This window comes from Eumetopias jubatus, unplaced genomic scaffold (genome assembly GCF_037043125.1).
Source record: "Eumetopias jubatus isolate StellerSeaLion01/CBP00866 unplaced genomic scaffold, mEumJub1_p1.0 scaffold_1, whole genome shotgun sequence".
Taxonomy (NCBI): domain Eukaryota; kingdom Metazoa; phylum Chordata; class Mammalia; order Carnivora; family Otariidae; genus Eumetopias; species Eumetopias jubatus.
In genome coordinates, this window is record NW_028274807.1 from 127,199,735 (window position 1) to 127,220,809 (window position 21,075).

General features: G+C 37.9%; 1 protein-coding gene across 1 annotated transcript in view; it reads left to right on the forward strand.

Moving 5' to 3' along the window:
- ACAD11 (acyl-CoA dehydrogenase family member 11) overlaps positions 1 to 21,075 on the forward strand; it is a 97,909-nt gene that overhangs the window by 17,834 nt on the left and 59,000 nt on the right. The window contains 4 exon segments of the mRNA XM_028099148.2: positions 13,201 to 13,342; positions 14,094 to 14,215; positions 16,289 to 16,395; positions 17,615 to 17,741. Of these exon segments, the coding sequence (XP_027954949.1) occupies positions 13,201 to 13,342; positions 14,094 to 14,215; positions 16,289 to 16,395; positions 17,615 to 17,741 (498 nt within the window).

Here is a 21,075-nt window from a genome sequence, read left to right on the forward strand (position 1 = left end):
AGCACAACTGCTATCTCTCCCAGTCTTAAAGGAATGGTCACAGGAACATGAAATGTGTTTCACTCTGCTCTCTGTGCAGTATCCTGGGGGTGATAGCTTGCCAAGGACTGCATCTCTGATTGTTTCAGCCCCATGGAGCCCAGAAATGCAATCCCCCTGGCCACCAGAGCCAGCAGTCAAGGGGTGTCCCTTGTATGAACAGCTTTGGCGGGACCATAAAGGAGGGATGGGCCAGGATGATACCATCCCCTGGATTTACTGGGATGAGGCCTCGAGGGATCACCCAGCTGGGTAGCCCACTTGCTGAGTTCAGTGAGGCAGGGCCATGTGGTAGCACAGGGTCAGACCATAGTTGTCTGCTGGGTTTAGTAGTGTGGTGCCACAGGGCAAGCAGGACTAGCAAGATACAGGGAGAGTGCAAAAATGGCACCTGCCAGCATCTGCATCCCCAGAGAGAGTTCAGATAGATCCTGGCCACTCCAGCAGATGCTTTAAGATTGGCCAGTGAATCTCCTTCATATAAGGTCTAAGTTCTTTTCAACTTGCTACTTTTGATGGGTCCCAAGATGGGTTAAATCTATACATGATCCCTTTAAGAGTGAAGTCTCAGTTTTTTGGAGCCTTTTGGTTCTCCTGGATGTGAATCCTGTTGGTTTTCAAAGGCAAACATTTTGGGGTCTCATCTCTCTGGTGCAGATCCCAAGGATGGCAGTACCTGAAGTGGGGCTTAAACCCCTTGCTCCTCAGGGATATAGTCCATATTTATGAGCTCCCTCCTGCTTATGAGTTGCCACACTGGAGGGTAGGACTTTTGGTGAGACTACATCTCTACCTCTCCTACCAATTTGATGTAGCCTTTTTTTTTTTTTTAAGAGTTTATTTTTAAATAATCTCCACACCCAACATGGGGCTTGAACTCACAACCCCAAGATCAAGAGTTGCATTCTCTACTGACTGAGCCAGCCAGGTGCCCTTGATATAGCCTTTCTATCTTTTATTGTGGAGGAGCTGTTCAGGTAGTTTTCAGGTATTTTTCAGAGAAAGTTGTTCTATATGGAGCTGAAGATTTGGTGTGTCTGTGGAAGGAGCTGAGTTCAGGGTCTTCCTATGCTACCATTTGAACCACTCATTTTAACTTTTTATTTTAAAATAATTACAGACTCGGGGCACCTGGGTGGCTCAGTCGTTAAGTGTCTGCCTTCGGCTCAGGTCATGATCCCAGGGTCCTGGGATCAAGCCCCGCATCGGGCTCCCTGCTCAGTGGGAAGCCTGCTTCTCCCTCTCCCATTCCCCCCAGCTTGTGTTCCCTCTCTTGCTGTGTCTCTCTCTGTCAAATAAATAAAAAATCTTTAAAAAAAAATAAATTAATTAAATAAAATAAAATAATTATAGACTCATAAGAAGCTGTAAAAAAAAAAGTACAGAGGGGTCTTATATGCCTATCATCCTAATTCCCCAAATGGATCTCACACAACTATAGTATATTATCAAAGCCAGGAAACTGAACATTGTGTGCCTTTTAAATTGGATAAAGAAATAACAAAATTTCAGGGTTGTTGGGAAGCTAAAATGAAGTAATCAATATGGAGCGAGTAGCTGGTACCTGGCATAGCTGTGCTCAACTTATTTCAAATCTCTTCTTCTTTTCCCTTCTTTTCCCCCTCTGTTTCTCTATTTTGCTTTTTTCTAAGATTGCCTATCAAGCTCTGTCCTTTATAAAACTATTAAGGTAGAAGTAAATATCTCATAATACGTACTAAGACTTAAACAGTGGTTGTAAGGGATCAAATTATAGGAGACTTTTAAGTTGTACATTTCTGTAATGATTAAGGTTTGAGGTTTTATCATTTTGTGGTTTTTTTCAAAGAATAGCGTGTTTTATTTTTTCATCAGAAAACACAAGAAAGAAGACAAAAACAAACTTAAATGCTAAACCTTCCAGGAATGTGTGTGGTAAGCCAGTAAAGGATTACGAAAGGGTATGGCAAAACCAGAGCACATTACTCAGTTTTGTAATCCATATTTTCCAGTTACTTGTACATAAAGTATTTGAAGCATGTTTGAGCGAGTATTTACATAGTATACAGCATGCTTACCGCAATGTTTAAAGAAATCCAGCCTTCCTGAAAAATATTGTTAATTTTCTAAATATAAATCTTACCCATCTGGCAGAGAAATGTTTAAGGAGTTTAATGTGCATTTCAACTTGAAAAACAAATATATTTAATTAGAAACAGATAAACTTAGAGATAATTCATCTGCATTCATTAATTAGTAGTCAGATGTATTTAAGATAACAAATATATGTAATCTGGTTCTTCTGAAGTTCTCTATCTTGCAGTCTTTTATATATTATGAAGAAAAAAGATTTGATATGCAAACAAAACTTGTATTTTTAATGACTTTTTCTTTTTAATTTCCTTCATTATCTCTTAAATGTTAGTGTGGTTGGGCAGAAGCATAGTTACAAAATTTAATTTTATTGCTATAAAAAATGTGGCAGTTGGGTTTTTTTCAACACCTTTACATAACAGATTTTTTTTTTTTCAGAGAGGGAGAGGTTGAGATAAAATCTTAAGCAGGCTCCACATCCCACAGGGAGCCTGACATGGGGCTCGAACTCATGACCCTGAGATCATGACCTGAGCTGAAATCAAGAGTCGGACACTAGACCAACTGAGCCATCCAGGCACCCCTACATTACAGATAATTTTAAAATACTCTTTAGTAGGGACACCTGGATGGCTCAGTCACTTAAGTGTCTGCCTTCAGCTCAGGTCATGATCCCAGGATGCTGGGATCGAGCTCTGAATTGGGCTCCCTACCTAGCAGGGAGCCTGCTTGTCCCTCTCCTGTGCCTCTCGCTCACGCTCTCTCTCACTCTCTCTCTCTCTCAAATAAATAAATAAAAATAAAATAGGAGGGGAGGCAAGATGGTGGAAGAGTAGGGGACCTCGTTTCATCTGGTCCCTTGAATTTAGCTAGATAACTATCTAATCATTCTGAATACCTATGAATTCAACCTGAGATGTAAGAAAAGAATTTCTGGAATTCTACAAATAGAAAAGTGACGAATTCTACAAATAGAAAAGTGACCACTTTTTGCAAGGTAGGAGGTGTGGAGAAGTGAATCCGAGAGGATCTATTGGAAGATAAATGTCAGGGGGAAGGAGCCTCCACAAGCTAGTTACCAGAAAGTGGTATAGCCCCTGAGCACAAAATCAGAACCTTTAGAAATCTGCTCCAGTGAGAGACATCCCTGCCTGAAAGCTGTTCAGGTAGTGAAGAAGGGCAGAATCCTAGGTGGGACAATGTGGCCTCAGGAGATCCCTGGAATCACAGAAAGAATGGGGGGTGCCTGAACTGGCAGTGTTCCCAAGCACTGGAGCAGGGGAAACTGGTTATGGTCAGTGAGCCTGGGAGGGGGCTTTCAGCTCGGTTCATCATAAACCTCAAATCATGGCATGCTTAGGCGACAGCTCTCCATGCGTGGGCCTTGAAAAAGGCAGAAAGACTGTGACCCTCCACCTTTCCCTGGGAAGATCAGTGCGGGCGTGCACCACAGCAGTCTGCAGAGTTTGGCACACACAAAAGTGAAGACCACCTATCCCTGAAGGTTTACTGAAGAGGGGAGACTGTGATCTTTCAGCTCCGGGGCTGGCGATCCAGGAGTGGCCATTTTTTTCATCCTCCAAAGAGGCAGGGAAAGCCTTCAGGGAATAAAACCCACATAGAGCAACCAGAAGCGGCTTACTTGGTGGCTGGCCCCCCTGGCAAGGGGTGGTGCAACTCCACCCAGGCAAAAACACCTGAGAATCAGTGCAGCAGGCCCTTCCCCCAGAAGACCAGCTGGAAAAACAGGCAAACACCAAGTTTATGGAGCACACAGGACTGCAAAACTCTAGCACTAGGGGAAAATGGAATATAGAATTTGAGCTTTTTTTCTCATGATTTCTTTATCTTTCAGTTTAAAATTTTCCTTTTCTTTCTTTCCTTTTCAACAAGTTTCTTATTTTATCAATTCTTTGTTTTTAAGTCTTTTTTAACTTTCATTTTTTACATTTACATTTTATAGATATATTCTTCATTTTTGGCTTCCTTTCACTATGAGATTTTATTTCTGTATATATATTTAAGTTTTGCTTTCTTTACAGTATTGGGATTTAGTGTCTTCTAACTTACAGACCAAAATACACCCAGGACCAAGTGGATCACCCTGTTTTTTCCACCTGGGAGATTATAGTCTCTCTCCGACCCCCCCTTTTTTCTTTTTCTTTTCTTTTTCGGGTTTCTGACCGCTTCAGATTTGTTTAGTGTGTATTTCACTTGGGTCATGGTTGATATTTTTTATTTTCTCTAGTTCATCCATTCTTCTCTTGGCAAAATGACTAGAAGGAGAAATTCACAACAAAAGAAAGAACCAGAGGTAATAGTATCTGCTACAGATCTAATCCATACAGATATAAGTAAAATGTCACAGTTGGAATTCAGGATAATGATCATAAAGTTACTAAATGGGCTTGAAAAAAGCATAAAAGACATTAGAGAATCTCTTAGTGCAGAAATAAAATTTAATCAGGCCAAAATTAAAAATGCTTTAACTGAGCTGCTGTCTAAATTGGATGCTGTAACACCTAGGGTAAATGAGGCAGAACAGGAAGTAAGTGACATAGAAGACAAGTTGATGGAAAGGAAGGAAGCTGAGGAAAAGAGGAAGAACAACTAATGGACCATGAGGGAGGCCTCAAGAAATCAGTGATACTGTAAAGCGAAACAATATTAGAATTATTGGAGTCCCTGATGAAGGAGAAAGAGAGGGACATAAGGTATATTTGAGCAAATCATTATTGGGTACTTTCCTAATCTGGGGAAGGAAACAGGCATTCAAGTCCAAGACGTACAGAGAACCCCTCTCAAAATCAATAAAAATAGATCAACACCCAACATATAATAGCAAAGCTTGCAAATTGCAGAGATAAAGAGAGAATCCTGAAAACAGATTGAGACAAGATGTTCTTAACCTACAGGGGTAGAAACATTAGGCTGGCAGCAGACCAATCCACAAAGACCTGGCAGGCCAGGAAGTGCTGGCATGATATATTCAGGGTAGTAAATGAGAAAAACCTGCAGCCAAGAATACTTTCCAAAAAGGCTGTCATTCATAATGAAAGGAGATAAAGAGCTTCCAGGACAAACAGAAACTAAAAGAATTTGTGACCACTAAACCAGCCCTGCAAAAAAGTACTGAAGGGGACCTTGTAAGCAAAGAGAGAACCCAGAAGTAACATAGACCAGAAAGAAACAGAAACAACCTACAGAAACAGGGACTTTGCAAGTAATACAATGGCACTAAATTCATCTTTCAGTAGTTCCTCTGAATCTAAATGGGCTAAATGCCCCAATCAAAAGACACAGGGTATCAGATTGGATAAAAAAGCAAGACCCATCCATATGCTCTCTAAAACAGACTCAGTTTAGACCCAAAGATACCTCCAGATTGAAAGTGGGGGGGGGGGTGGAAAAGCATTTATCATGCTAATGGACATCAAAAGAAAGCTGGGGTTGCAATCATATCAGACAAACTAGATTTAAACCAAAGAATGTAATAAGAGATGAGGAAGGACACTATATAAAGGGTCTATCCAGCAAGAAGATCTAACAATTGTAAATATTTATGACCCTAAAATGGGAGGAGCCAATTAATAAAAACACATTGATAATAATACATTAATAGCAGGGAACTTCAACACCCCAGTCACAACAATGGACAGATCTTCTAAGCAAAAGATCAACAAGGAAACAAGGGCTTTGAATGACACACTGGACCAGATGGACTTCACAGATATATACAGAGCATTCCATGCTAAAGCAACAGAACACACATTCTTCTCATGTGCACATGGAACATTCTCCAGAATAGATCGCATACTTGGTCACAAATCAGGTCTCAATTGATACCCAGAGATTGAGATCATTCCCTGCATATTTTCAGATCACAATGCTTTGAAACTCGAACTCAATCTGGAAATCTGGAAGGAACAGAAAAAAACACTTGGAGTTAAAGAGCATCCTACTAAAGAATGAATGGGTCAACCAGGAAATTACAGAAGAATTTTTAAAACTTCATGGAAACAAATGAAAATGAAAACACAACTGTTCTGAATGGCTCAATTGGTTAAGCATCTGCCTTCTGCTCAGGTCATGATCCCAAGGTCCTGGAATCAAGTCCCAAGTTGGGCTCCCTGCTCAGCCAGGAGTCTGCTTCTCTCTCTCCCTCTTCCTCTCCCCCTCTCTCTGTCTCTCACTTTCTCAAATAAGTAAAATCGTTAAAAAAAAAATGTTCAAAACGTTTGTGATGCAGCAAAGGCAGTCCTAAGAGGGAAGTACATAGCAATACAAGCCTTTCTCAAAAACTTAGAAAAGTCTCCAATACACAAGCTAAACTTACACCCTAAGGAGCTGGAGAAAGAACAGCAAATAAAGCCTAAACCAAGCAGGAGAAGAGAATTGATAAAGATTAGAGCAGAAATCAATAAAATAGAAACCAGAAGAAAAAGGACAGATCAACGAAACTAGGAGCTGGTTCTTTGAAAGAATAAGATTGATAAACCCCTGGCCATACTTCTCAAAAAGAAAAGAGAAACGACCCAAATAAATAAAATCATGAATGAAAGAGGAAAGATCACAGTCATCACCAAGGAAATACAATTTTAAGAACATATTATGAACAACTATTTGCTAACAAATTAGGCAATCTGAAAGAAATGGATGCATTCCTGGAAATTCATACACTACCAAAACTGAAACAGGAAGAAATAGAAAACCTGAACATACCCATAACCAGTAAGGAAATTGAAGCAGTAATCAAAAATCTCCCAACAAACAAGACCCCGGGGCCAGATGGCTTCCCAGGGGAATTCTACCAAACAGTTAAAAAAGAAATAATACCTATTCTTCTGAAGCTGTTTCAAAACATAGAAATGGAAGGAAAACTTCCAAACTCTTTCTTTGAGGCTAGAATTACCTTGATCCCCAAACCAGACAAAGACCCCCTCAAAAAGGAGAATTATAAACCACTATGCCTAATGAACATAGATGCCAAAATTCTCACCAAGATACTAGCCAATAGGATCCAACAGTACATTAAAAGGATTATTCACCATGACCAAGTGGGATTTAGTCCTGGGCTGCAAGGGTGGTTTAATATCCACAAATCAATCAATGTGATACACTACATTAATAAAAGAAAGGACAAGAACCATATGATCCTCTCACTAAATGCAGAGAAAGCATTTGACACAGTACAGCATCTTTTCTTGATTAAAATTCTTCACAGTGCAGGGATTAAAGGAACATACCGCAATATCATAAAAGCCATCTATGAAAAGCCCACAGCAAAAATCATTCTCAATGGAGAAAAACAGCTTTTCCCCTAAGGTCAGGAACATGACAGGGATGTCCACTGTCACTACTGTTTTTCAACATAGTACTAGAAGTCCTAGCCTCAGCAATCAGACAACAAAAAGAAATAAATGGCATCCAAATCAGAAAAGAAAAAGTCAAAACTCTCACTCTTCACAGATGACATGATACTGTATATGGAAAACCCAAAAGACTCCACCCCAAAATTACTAGAACTCATACAGGAATTCAGTAAAGTGGCAGGATATAAAATCAGCGCACAGAAATCAGTTGCATTTCTGTACACTAACAATGAGACAGGAGAAAGAGAAATAAGGGAATCAATTCCATTTACAATTGCACCAAAAACCATAAGATGCCTAGGAATAAACCTAACCAAAGAGGGAAAGGATCTGTACTCAGAAAACTATAGAATACTCATGAAAGAAATTGAGGAAGACAAAGAAATGGGAAAACATTCCATGCTCATGGATTGGAAGGACAAAAATTGTTGAAATGTCTATGCTACCCAAAGCAATCTACACATTCAATGCAATCCCTATCAAAACACCATCCACTTTTTTCACAAAGCTGGAACTAATAATCCTAAAATTTGTATGGAACCAGAAAAGACCCCAAATAGCCAATGAATATTTAAAAGAAAACCAAAGCTGGTGGCATTACAATCCTGGACTTCAAACTCAACTACAAAGCTGTAATCATGAAGATGGTGTGGTCCTGGCACAAAATCAGACACATAAATCAATGGAATAGAAGAGAGAACCCAGAAATGGACCCTCAAGTCTGTGGTCAACTAATCTTCGGCAAGGCAGGAAAGAATATGCGATGGAAAAAAGACATTCTCTTCAACAAATGGTGCTGGGAAAATTGACAGCCATGTGCAGAAGAATGAAACTGGACCATTTTCTTACACCATATACAAAAATAGACTCAAAATGGATGAAGCACGTAAATGTGAGACAGGAATCCATTAAAATCCTAGAGGAGAACACAGGCAGCAACCTCTGTGACCTCGGCCACAGCAACTTTTTGCTAGACACATCTCCTAAGGCAAGGGAAACAAAAGCAAAAATGAACTATTAAGACTTCATTAAGATAAAAAGCTTCTGCACAGCAAAGGAGACTGTCAATGAAACTAAAAGGCAACTGACAGAATGGGAGAAGATATTTAGAAATGACATCTCAGATAAGGGGCTAGTATCCAAGATCTATAAGGAACTTAGCAAACTCAGTACGCAAAAAACAAATAATCCAGTCATGAATTGGGCTAAAGAGATGAATAGACATTTCTCCAAAGAAGATATACAAATGGCCAACAGACACATGAAAAGTGCTGTACATTCCAAACCACAATGAGATACCATCTCAGAACTGTCAGAATGGCTAAAATTAACAAGTCAGGAAACAATAAATGTTGGTGAGGATGTGGAGAAAGGGGAAACCTCTTACACTGTTGGCGGGAATGCAAGCTGGTGCATCCACTCTGGAAAACAGTATGGAGGTTCCTCAAAAAGTTGAAAATAGAGCTACCCTAGGACCCAGCAATTGCACTACTAGGTATTTACCCCAAAAATAAAAATGCAGTGATCCAAAGAGGCACCTGCACCCCAATGTTCATAGCAATGTCTACAATAGCCAAACTGTGGAAAGAGCCAAGATGTCCATCGACAGATGAGTGGATAAAGAAGATGTGGTGTGTGTGTGTGTGTGTGTGTGTGTGTGTGTGTGTGTGTGTGTACACAATGGAATATTAGCCATCAGGAAGGATGAATACTTACCATTTACATCGATGTGGTGGGAACTGGAGGCCATTATGCTGAGCGAAGTGAGTCAGTCAGAGAAAGATAGTTACCATGGTTTCACTCATATGTGGAATATAGGAAACAGCACAGAGGATCATAGGGGAAGGGAGGGAAAACTAAATGGGAAGTCATCAGAGAGAGAGAAAAGCCATGAGAGATTCTTAACTATAGGAAACAAATTGAGGGTTTCTGGAGTGGAGGTGGGTGGGGGCATGGGGCAATTGGGTAATAGGCATTAAGGAGGGCACGGGATGTCATGAGCACTGGTTGTTATATACAACTGAGAAGTTATTGAACACTACATCTGAAACTAATGATTACTATATGTTGCTAATTGAATTTAAATAATATAAAGTAAATAAAATAAGATAAAATATTCTTTAGTAAATTCTTGTTGGTAATAAAACCAGATTTGAACTCCAGCCTATAGACTTGCAATGTTATATAATTTTTTCTGCATTGTACTGCTTTTCCTCTCTACTGGACTGGTCAGCCTCAGGGGTGTCTTTGTCCTTGACCATACCCGCTTTACCTTCTGTTTCTCTTATTTCTTATACCTCCCCTGAGGTGCTACAAATTTGATTGCTCTTACTTTAGAATCCATGGACCCTAATGACTTCATTTGACTTCTTATCCTGCCTGGCCCATGGGGGCATGATCAATTATTTCAAAAACTACTTTCTTTCTTGTCAATTGAATTAATAATTATTTGACTGTCGATATATACCAGTAATATAAGAGTTATAAAGTTTCCTGACCTTAACATTACTTATTATTCCAGAATCTTCTCATCTCTTGACTTTATAGAGTCTCTAACCCTAATCTTGGGTCATTATATTTTTGCTTCAGAATAAAGTCATGAATCAGGTTAAAGGGGTGTGGGACACATGTATGTTGCATAATTTCATGTAGGCTGTAACCACATCTTTTTGTAAAATCTATTATTTAATTTTTTTTTTTTCAAATCTTTTCCATTCCTCTCAAACTACCAAGTTGCTTTTCTCATTTAGATTCCCACTCTCAGCGTATGGTCTTGCCTTCTACTTGACTCACTTTTGTCCTTAGTTGCTTTCTGGCCTAAGCTGCTTTCTGGGGATCAGAGGCCCCTTGAAATCCTCTTGATGTTGTTGAAGACATTTCAGCAATATCTCTGTCATGCAGCTTGATGGGTAAGATTTTTCTTAAGCTTCATTGCCACGAAAAGTTGTCACTCTTAAGCAGCTGATTTGTTTTGAGTCATATACACTATAAATATTTTTGACTAATCATGATTCTCATTTTGTCTCTTGAAAACTCAGAGCAGTTTTTGCTGTCCACACTAACAACTATATATGACCTATGACATTTAATTTCATGTAATAATCTTACCCCTAGTTTCATCTTTTTATATAAAATTCTATTAATATCTTCTTCCCTGCCTTCTTCATCTACTTTTTGTCATGTTGGATTGCATGTGTTTCTTTTGTTTTGAAAAGGTAATATACATGCATTTTAATAACATTCAGTAGTACAGAAAGCACACATGGAAAAATAAAATTCAATGTAAAAGATAATCAGCAAAATGAAAAGCTGTTTGTTGTGCTGAGGTTTCAGAAAAACTGTCAGAAGTCATTTTAGTAATAAGTTCTTTACCAGGAAGAAGAACTAGTAAAGGTTCATTTTAACTACTAGGAGTTAGGCTGAGCATGTTATAGCTCTGTACACAAACAAGCATGGATGGTATTCTGATAAACTATTGCTACTTAATTTACACTAATTGATGAACCATCAGCTTTTCTCACTGGCCATTGTTTTATAGCTTTGTGCAACTACCTAACTACCTATCTTGAAACTTAACTCCAGAGAAGATTCCCAGTTTTCATTGAAAAAAAGGTAAACGTTTATAGCTTAAGCAAGTGTCTCATCTTTTCTTTGGATGTTAAGAACATAGAAACAAATAGAGTAATATAGAGAAAAATATGTCCAATCCTTTTTTGTTGTTTTCTTAACAACTCTAGTTCATATAGTAATTTATAGTACAATATAACCACAACAATTAAAGGTCTTAAGTCAAATCATTGAAGAGGGGGTAATCAGTTTTTCCCTTAGTTATAATAGCAATTTTTTTTTTTAGTTTCAGAGGTAGAGAGTTTAGTGATATAATAGCAAATTTTTGAATGCCCACTATATGCCAGGCTCTGTATTTATTCATGGAATATTGGCCATCTATTGTGTGCCAGGGACTTTGCTAGGAACTGGTAAACAAAACAGATAACACTACCTGCCCTCATTTAATTTTCACACTAACTCTATATAAGATTTTATGGCTGAGAAAATTTGCAGCTCAGAGAGGTTAACTAGATTTGTCCAGAGTTGCACAGCCAATAAATGGTGGAGCTAGGGTTTGAATATAGGTCTGTCTTATTCCAAAGTCTGTTCTTCCACAAAGTTACAATACTATGTACAAGTGCGCCAGAGGGGTGAGGGAGTACAAGTTACATAAAGGCATGGAACCCAGTAACTTGCATTGCCTAGATGAGCCTGCTGTTTTATCTGGCTTGGCTAATCTTGTGTAGATGATTGCTGCAGCCTCCTCACTGACCCCCCTACAGTCTATTCAAAACATAGCAGCAAGAGTGACCCTCCTAAAATACAGACTCTTATCAGGTCACTCCTCTGTACAGAAACCTCCAGTGGAGGTTCCCCTCCCTATACCTGATTCCTCCTTCCTCCATACCTTGAAATAACCACAGCTATTGCTATTAGTTTGTTGTATATCCTTTCAACTTTGAGTATTGGCTTACGACCTTTTTTATTTAAACAAAAATGGTTTCAACTATATGTATTCTGGCAAATTGCTTTTCCCCTTGTATTTACAGTTGAATATCGTATCCTGTGTTCTTAACATGAGCTATAGATTCCCTTGATATGTATTGTGATAAAGTAGAGTGAGGGAAGTTTTCTGTTTTTATGAGATCCAAATTACATGACTGTTCTATGCTGCTATAGAATTGTGAATTTTATAGTCATAAAACAAATAGCATGTTTTATAACAATTATATTTTTGTAGCTACAGCATGAAATAACTCATTTTAAAAATTACCATTGCCTCTGGGCACCTGGGTGGTTCAGTCGATGGAGCACGCAACTCTTGATCTTGGGGTCATGAGTTCAAGCCCCATGTTGGGTGTAGAGATTACTTAGAAATCTTTAAAAAAAAAAGAAAAGAAAGGGCACCTGGGTGGCTCAGACGGTTAAGAGTCTGCCTTCAGCTCAGGTCATGATGCATCCCAGGGTCCTGAGATCGAGCCCTGCATTGGGCTCCCTGCTTGGCAGGGAACCTGCTCCTCCCTCTCCTTCTACTGCTCACTTGTGCACTCTCTCTCTCTCTCTCTCTGTCAAATAAATAAAAATAAAATCTTTAAAAAAAAAGAAAAAATGCCAAAAAAAATTAGTTGCCAGAACAGTGTAATATTTGTTATGCAGTAAGATTTATCACCAGAACAAACTTTTTTTTTCTTAAAGATTTTATTTTTTTATCTGTCAGAGAGAGAGAGCACAAGCAGGGGGAGCAGCAGACAGAGGGAGAGGACAACAGAGGGAGCCACCCAGGCGTCTTGAGAGCAAACTCTTTAACTGTATATGACATGACATGACATAGATGCTTAAATTATAAGTAATTATGAGAATTTCTTCTTTACCATAGTTAACCATCAGTTGAACAATTTCAACTGCTTTTGTTTCCCCTCATTAGTAGAGATATTAAGGGTATGTAAACTAAATTGCAAGAGAACTGATGGCCAATAATGGAGCCAGCGGACTTGGCTTTACATATTCAAGGCTAATTAGTTATTTGGTAAATGAGATGTGCCATTGTAGGTAAAGACTACAAACGATGTAAACTAAGATTTACTTTTGATAGAAAATAGGATTTCATTTATTTCCCTGTTTTAGTTTTGTATTAAATATATTAAAACCTTTTTATTTTTAATTGCAGTCTCGAGTTATAGCTATACTGGATTGGGAGCTTTCAACCATTGGTCATCCTTTGTCAGACTTAGCTCATCTCTCCATATTCTACTTTTGGCCACGGACAGTCCCAGGGATATTTCAAAATGTTTACTGTCAAGAAAACATAGGTATGAAACCATAATGTTGCCTAAATTGCTATTAATATCAAATTATATTTATTCTTCATAATTAAAAGGTAAGATTATATTGCAATTTTAGATAAGTAGCTTTTATTTGTTTCTTGAAATGTTTCTTTCTTTTTAACGGTTTTACTTATTTATCTGAGAGAGAGAGAGCATGCACGAGCAGGGGGGAGAGGCAGAGGGAGTGGGAGAAGCAGGCTCCCCGCTGAGCAGGGAGCCCGACTCGGGACCCTGGGATCATGACCTGAGCTGAAGGCAGATGTTTAACTGACTGAGCCACCCAGGCACCCCTTTTGAAATCTTTCTACATGATTTTATTCTTGATTTTTCTGAACAATAGCATTTCACTTTTAGTAATTTATGATAAAATGTAGCCCTTTATATACATCATTCTTTTGGAAATCAACATTCAGAACATGTTTGTTATGTGGATTAATGGTTATTCAGTATTATATAAATATGTGAGGGCGCCTGGGTGGCTCAGTTGGTTAAGCAACTGCCTTCGGCTCAGGTCATGATCCTGGAGTCCTGGGATGGAGTCCCATATCGGACTCCCCGCTCGGTGGGGAGTTTGCTTCTCCCTCTGACCCTCCCCCGTCTCATGCTCTCTCTGTCTCATTCTTTCTCTCTCAGATAAATAAATAAAATCTTTAAAAAAAAATACGTGATATTATTACATTTGAAATATTCACCATGATATCTTTATTAAATTTTATAGTGTGTGCTGTTTTTATAGGGATACCATCAATAGAAGAACTGATTTCAATATATTGCCGCTGCAGGGGAATTAATTCTATTCTCCCTAACTGGAATTTCTTTCTTGCCCTTGCATATTTTGAAATGGCTGGAATATCACAGGTAATTGATTTTTCTTAACCTATTTTTTACCATTATTTATTAGTGTACTGTTCATGATATTTTCTGGTCTTCAGGAGTTTTATGTTCTTTGTCCTTAGATCATTTTGCTTTTGATAATGACAAATACCAGGCATGGGTGAATATGAATCCAGAATTTACAGAATAGGAATTTGGCAAAGGAGAAAATTGAGTAGCAAAATGTGTAATCATTTTTTGATATGATAAACTTAAGAGATGGGGAGGGAAGAGAGAAAGAAATAATGATAAAAAGAGCAAAGCATGTGAAGATTGGTTATTTCCTGAATATCCAATTTAAGAAAGAGATAAAATCTTTTAATGATGTCTATTTCAAACTATAAAACCATTTATTAACCAGGGCTGGTGATGAGGAAAGAAATACTTTTGCATGTCCCAAAGCCTAGCACAGTACCTAGACTATAGTAGCCTCTTAATATATATTTTTGAGAGAATAGATGAGTAAGATTTTCCATTTTCTAACAATGTCATATTTATGTAATTAATTTTAAGAGGAAATTGAGCATAAATTCAGTTTTTTTAAATTACAGCTTAATCTAAAATGTATTTTTTTAGGAGGGAGGGGCAAAGGGAGAGGGAGAGAAAGAACTTAAGCAGGCTCCATGCCCAGCACAGAGCCTGACATAGGGCTGGATCTCACAACTCTAAGATCATGACCTGAGACGAAATCAAGACTCCGATGCTTAACTGACTGAGCCACCCAGGTACCCCTAAGATGTATTCTTCTTTATACTGATTTCGTTTCCATGTGCTTTGAACCTCAAGAGTTTAAGAAATTGAGATGCTTCATCAGTGACAAAGTACTAGGGCTTGGAGGAATAAGTACATAAGAGATTTTAGAAACAACAAAAAATGGGAAAAGGATTAAGATTTTTTTTCCCTTGTCTTCAGAGTCCATGCTATCCATGACCAATTAAAATGTCTTCTAGGATATAGTTGTATTACATCGCATCCTGTATTTTAGAATCATGTTAATCATGTGGGTTGGATGGGTTTCTCAAAAGAGGATTTATGGTATGTTTTTTATATTTGTCAGTTTCCACAAATCAGATACCAAATGGGCTTTGAACTTAAAATGGATTTTCATTTCAAACAAAAGTTTGACTTGGGTTATGTTGTAATTAATATGTATGTCTTAGGCTATATTGGTAACAGGGATGATCATAAACATTGCATTCTAACTACAAATATGAAATTGGAAATGATGGAAGGACTGTTAAGAGAGTTTTATTGCATAAAGAATTACATGAAGGAATAAAACTAATGAAATTCAGTTGCTTGTCTTAGGGTGGGACGAGCAGGGGAGAGGAGAGTGTGTTAGGTTGAAAGCACAGAACACGGAGAAGAAAAACTAGTTAGCATTCAACTAACCCTGTTCAAGGAGACAGTTAATTAAACTAGGACTCCAAAAAAATGAGAGAAAATATTCTTAGAGATCATGTCATTGCCTTCTCTTTAGTTTTATAGTTTTTAATTTTATCTTGGTTTATTTAGATTTTCCCCCACTATAACAGGAGAATAGTGATTTTTTTTAAGATTTTATTTATTTATTTATTTGAGAGAGAGAGCAAGAGAGCATAAGCAAGGGGAGCGGCAGAGGGAGGGGGAGAAGCAGGCCCCCCACTGAACAGGGAGCCCGAAGCAGGGCTCAATCTCAGGACCCTGGGATCATGACCTGAGCCGAAGGCAGATGCTTAACTGACTGCGCCACCCAGGCGCCCCAAGAACAGTGATCTTTAAAGATGATATAAGGTGATGCCAACTTGATGCCAAGTTCATTATCAAGTTTGATTTGATTTGATTTCCAGTTACAATTCGGTTAGGATGAGAGTGTGTTAAGCAAATGATGCATGTATACCTCTTTAATTTAGGGGGGTATAATTATCTCTATGTGTAAATAAATAGAATTGATGGTCTGATTTACATCTTGATACCTTGTGAGTTTAGTGACTCACATAACTGGGAAACTGGAGATACTGGATAGCTGAAGAACAGTTTTCAATGAATCTTAATTGCTCTATATTAATTTACTTATAGGGAATATATAGTAGATATCTTCTGGGAAATAATGCATCTGAGAATAGCTTTCTGTTTGCCAAGGTTGTGCAACCTCTGGCAGAAACTGGATTACAGCTTTCAAAAAGGTAAGCAAAATCAATTCCTTGGCTAAGTCAAATTAGAGCCTTTATTAGATATATGAAGGTTGTAAACTTCAGGGGGATAGGGACTGTTTTTATTGCTTACACCAGGGTTACTGCTGCCAATAACAGCAGTTTTTTGGTAAATATCTTATATGCCTGAAAATAAAGAAAATAACCCAGATTCATGATTAAAAGGTGTTTTTTTTTTGCCAACTTGAGCATATAAACTTTTACAGATATAGATAAAACTCTCAAATGTTTCTTTTTGTTTGTTTCTAATATTTTTTTAAAATTTTATTTATTTATTTGACAGAGAGGGAACACAAGCAGGGGGAGTGGGAGAGGGAGAAGCAGGCTTCCCGCTGAGCAGGGAGTCCAATGCGGGGCTTGATCCCAAGACCCTGGGATCATAACCTGAGCCGAAGGCAGACGTTTAATGACTGAGCCACCCAGGTGCCCCAGTTTCTTTCTAATATTTAAATTCCTTACATATACCTATTCAAAATTACATCTTATAAAAGATGATTTATTAACTTTAGAAGTATTGCTCTCTTCCATCATATTTCATGAAATTTTACTCAATCATTTCATAAGTGTCTTTGAAATACATGTCTCATCAGTGGAGCACTTTTTGAGGCATCTAGTTCACTTGCCGACCACATCTAAGAGATGTGATAAATAGCACTTACTGAATGCATAGATGATGCTGTCCCTGGAAATTCTGTCCAGGCCACAAGTACCCAAGACATAATATTAGGACAGTTATGTTTTACAATTCATCTTATAGATGGATGTTTGTGTTCTCTCAACATAACAACTGATAGTGTTGCTCTTCATAAAGATCTTTATAATGATGTCCAGTAGTTGTATTTGTGAGGAACATCCTAAGAATAATTACTACATTTCTGTTCGATTTCTTCACTTTCTTTTTGAGAGATTGTGATAAGTGACTTTATAATAAAAATTCAAAACTACCACTGATTGAGATCATGCCAGGCTTATGTTTTACCCACATAGTGCTTTCAGCATTAAAGTTTCATGTTCAAACTAAAGTGATTCTACATTCACCCCATAATATGAAAAACTTAAGAAATTCCAAAATATGGTAACTCCTGAGGGATATTTTGAAGGAGTTGGAGAAGACTTCACATTATATTCAGAAATATATAATAATGATTTGGGACACCTTTGTAACTTCTTTTTTTTTTCTTTTTTTATAAAGAACTTTCAGTACTACAACATCACAGATTGATATTTCCCAACAGTTGTTTGTACTGAGTAAGACCGGCCAGGAAGTTCTTGCTAGGGTGAAGCGTTTCATGAAACAACACATCCTTCCAGCTGAAAAGGTAAGTACTGTATAAAGGAACAGAATGTATTTGTGCTCAAAGACTGTAGATGGATTATGTCTGTTATCTCTGCTTCTAGGCATATCATGGTATCCTGTCTTTGTAGTCAGTCCTTACCTCATTCCCCTCCTCACCTTAGCACTGAGCTGCTGCAGAAGTTGATAAGCTTCTAAAATATGCCAAGGGAGTGCCACAGATGAATCTTTGGAATTAAAATACAGTCAAAGTGGATTAACTGTTGTAAAGTTGAGATCCTAAATATATTAGAGTATATATATCCTAAATATATTGAGATCCTAAATATATTACTTTAGGGCCTTTTAAAAAAATTTTTATTTATTTATTAGAGAGAGAGAGCACACTCTACTGGGGGGAGGAGCAAAGGGGGAGGAATAAGCAGACTGCACCAGGTGGGGAGCTCCACTCGGGGCCCAGCACCACAGCCCTGAGATCATGACCTGAGCCAGAATCAAGAGTAAGATGCCCAATTGACTGAGCCACCCAAGCACCCCAGGGCCTTTTCATAAGGCAGTGACTTTCAGCTTTCTTTTTTTTTTATGGCCCCTTTTGAGAATTGAGAAAACTGTAGACTAAACAAAATGGACATAACCAGAAAATGTTGCATATCATTTCAATCTATTCACAGATACTACTACCTCTCTCCCCACAGGCTACTACTTTAAGGTGTTAAGTTTCAGTAAGTTCACTGAGGGTAGAGAAGTAACATGGTACATTCATTCATTCAGTTAACATGTAATTATTAGGTACCTAATAATGGGCTAGGCATCTGGAGAGCCATCAAAAGTAAAAGAAAGAACAAGACAGAGCTAATGATTCCACAGAGCCTACACTTCACAAAAGAAAGACATTCAGTAAGAGATGATAATGCTGTGAAGAAAAGGTAAAAGCTATTATGAAAATACATAAGGCAGGTGGGGCCAGGCATATGTGTGATTTGCACACTGGTGTAAAAATCGTAAGAGTTTAATTTTAGTCCATTCCTGGCACAAGGTAGGTGGTCATGAACAAATAACTCTAACTCTCAGTGCCTCAATTGTTCATTTGTGATGTGCATAAGTAGAGTAGATATACAATAAATTCTCATTTTAATTTTCTAAGATTCTGAGAGCTCTAGAGCTAGACTGACAAAATCAAATAGGAAACTGAAAAAGACCAAAATTCTTTAAACAAAAGTGTTCAGAGTTGATATGTGTTTATAGGGCAGTTACTGTTGTTGCTTGAACTACATAAATAATTATATTTTTAATAAAGAACTGGCATGAGATGAATTTTGCTGACAGTGGCATATAGTTTTTTTTTTTAAGAAAATACTACTTAAATAGTCTCCGCTTAACAGAGAAAATATACAGAAACAGGGACTTTACAAGTAATACAATGGCACTAAATTCATATCTTTTAATAGTTCCTCTGAATCTAAATGGGCTAAATGCCCCAATCAAAAGACACAGGATATCAGATTGGATAAAAAAGCAAGACCCATCCATATGCTCTCTACAACAGACTCAGTTTAGACCCAAAGACACCTCCAGATTGAAAGTGGGGGGGGAGTAGAAAACCATTTATCATGCTAATGGACATCAAAAGAAAGCTGGGGTAGCAATCATATCAGACAAATTAGATTTAAACCAAAGAATGTAATAGATGAGGAAGGACACTATATCATACTTAAAGGGTCTAGCCAGCAAGAAGATCTAACAATTGTAAATATTTATGCCCCTAAAATGGGAACAGCCAAATACATAAGCCAATTAATAACAAAATTAAAGAAACGCATTGATAATAATACATTCATAGTAGGGGACTTCAACACCCCAGTCACAACAATGGACAGATCTAAGCAAAAGATCAACAAGGAAACAAGGGCTTTGTATGACACACTGGACCAGATGGACTTCACAGATATATACAGAGCATTCCATGCTAAAGCAACAGAACACACATTCTTCTCATGTGCACATGGAACATTCTCCAGAATAGATCACATACTTAGTCACAAATCAGGTCTCAACCGATACCCAAAGGTTGGGATCATTCCCTGCATATTTTCAGACTACAATGCTTTGAAACTCGAACTCAATCACAAAAGGAAATCTGGAAGGAACTCAAACACTTGGAGTTAAAGAGCATCCTACTAAGGAATAAATGGGTCGACCAGGAAATTACAGAAGAATTTTTAAAAATTCATGGAAACAAATGAAAATGAAAACACAACTGTTCAAAACCTTTGTGATGCAGCAAAGGCAGTCCTAATAGGGACGTACATAGCAATACAGGCCTTTCTCAAGAAACAAGAAAGGTCTCAAATTCACAACCTAACCTTACATGTAATGGAACTGGAGAAAGAACAGCAAATAAAGCCTAATCCAAGCAGGAGAAGAGAATTAATAAAGATTAGAGCAGAAATCAATGAAATAGAAACCAGAAAAAACCGTAGGACAGATCAACAAAACTAGGAACTGGTTCTTTGAAAGAATTAATAAGATAGTCTTGCTCTTTCATTTATAAATGTGAATGGGAAATCAAGGGAAACATGAAGCACAAAAAAGAAGTATCACAAGTTGGGTTTTGATACATCTGCTGAACTTAATATTATGCAGCTATTAAAATATTTACAAAGAATTTTCAATGTCGGGATGCCTGGGTGGCTCAGATGGTTGAGTGTCTGCCCTCGGCTCAGGTCTTCTGCCTCTCCCCCTGCTCATGCTCTCCCTCTGTATCTCTCTGTCTCAAATGAATTTAAAAAAAAAACAATTCAATGTAAAAGAAAATGCTTTATTATAAGTAAAAAAAAAAAAAAAGCAATCTATAGCTTTAACAGAAGATTGTCAGGTGCCTGGGTGGCTCAGATGGTTAAGCGTCTGCCTTTGGCTCAGGTCATGATCCCAGAGTCCTGGGATCGAGTCCCGCATTGGGCTCCCTGCTGCTTGGGAGCCTGCTTCTCCTTCTGCCTCTCTCTCTCTCTCTCTCTGTCTCTCATGAATAAATAAAATCTTAAAAAAAAAAAAAGAAGATTGTCAATATCTTGTGTGGCAAGGAAAGCCACAGTCATTTTGTCTTTGCAGATCATTCAAATCTAGAATATATCCATGCCTAGTAACATGAGCTTTTTCTTCCATTAAAAACCTTAAACTGGGGGACCCAGCTGGCACAGCCAGTGGAGCATGCAACTCTTGATCTTGGGATTGTGGGTTTGAGTCCCATGTTGGGTATAGAGATTACTTAAAAAAAAATCTTAAACCAACATCTGTAAAAATGTTTTATCCTGTAGAATGATTCTGAACAGTACTAATCCCTGTCCATGAACATATACATT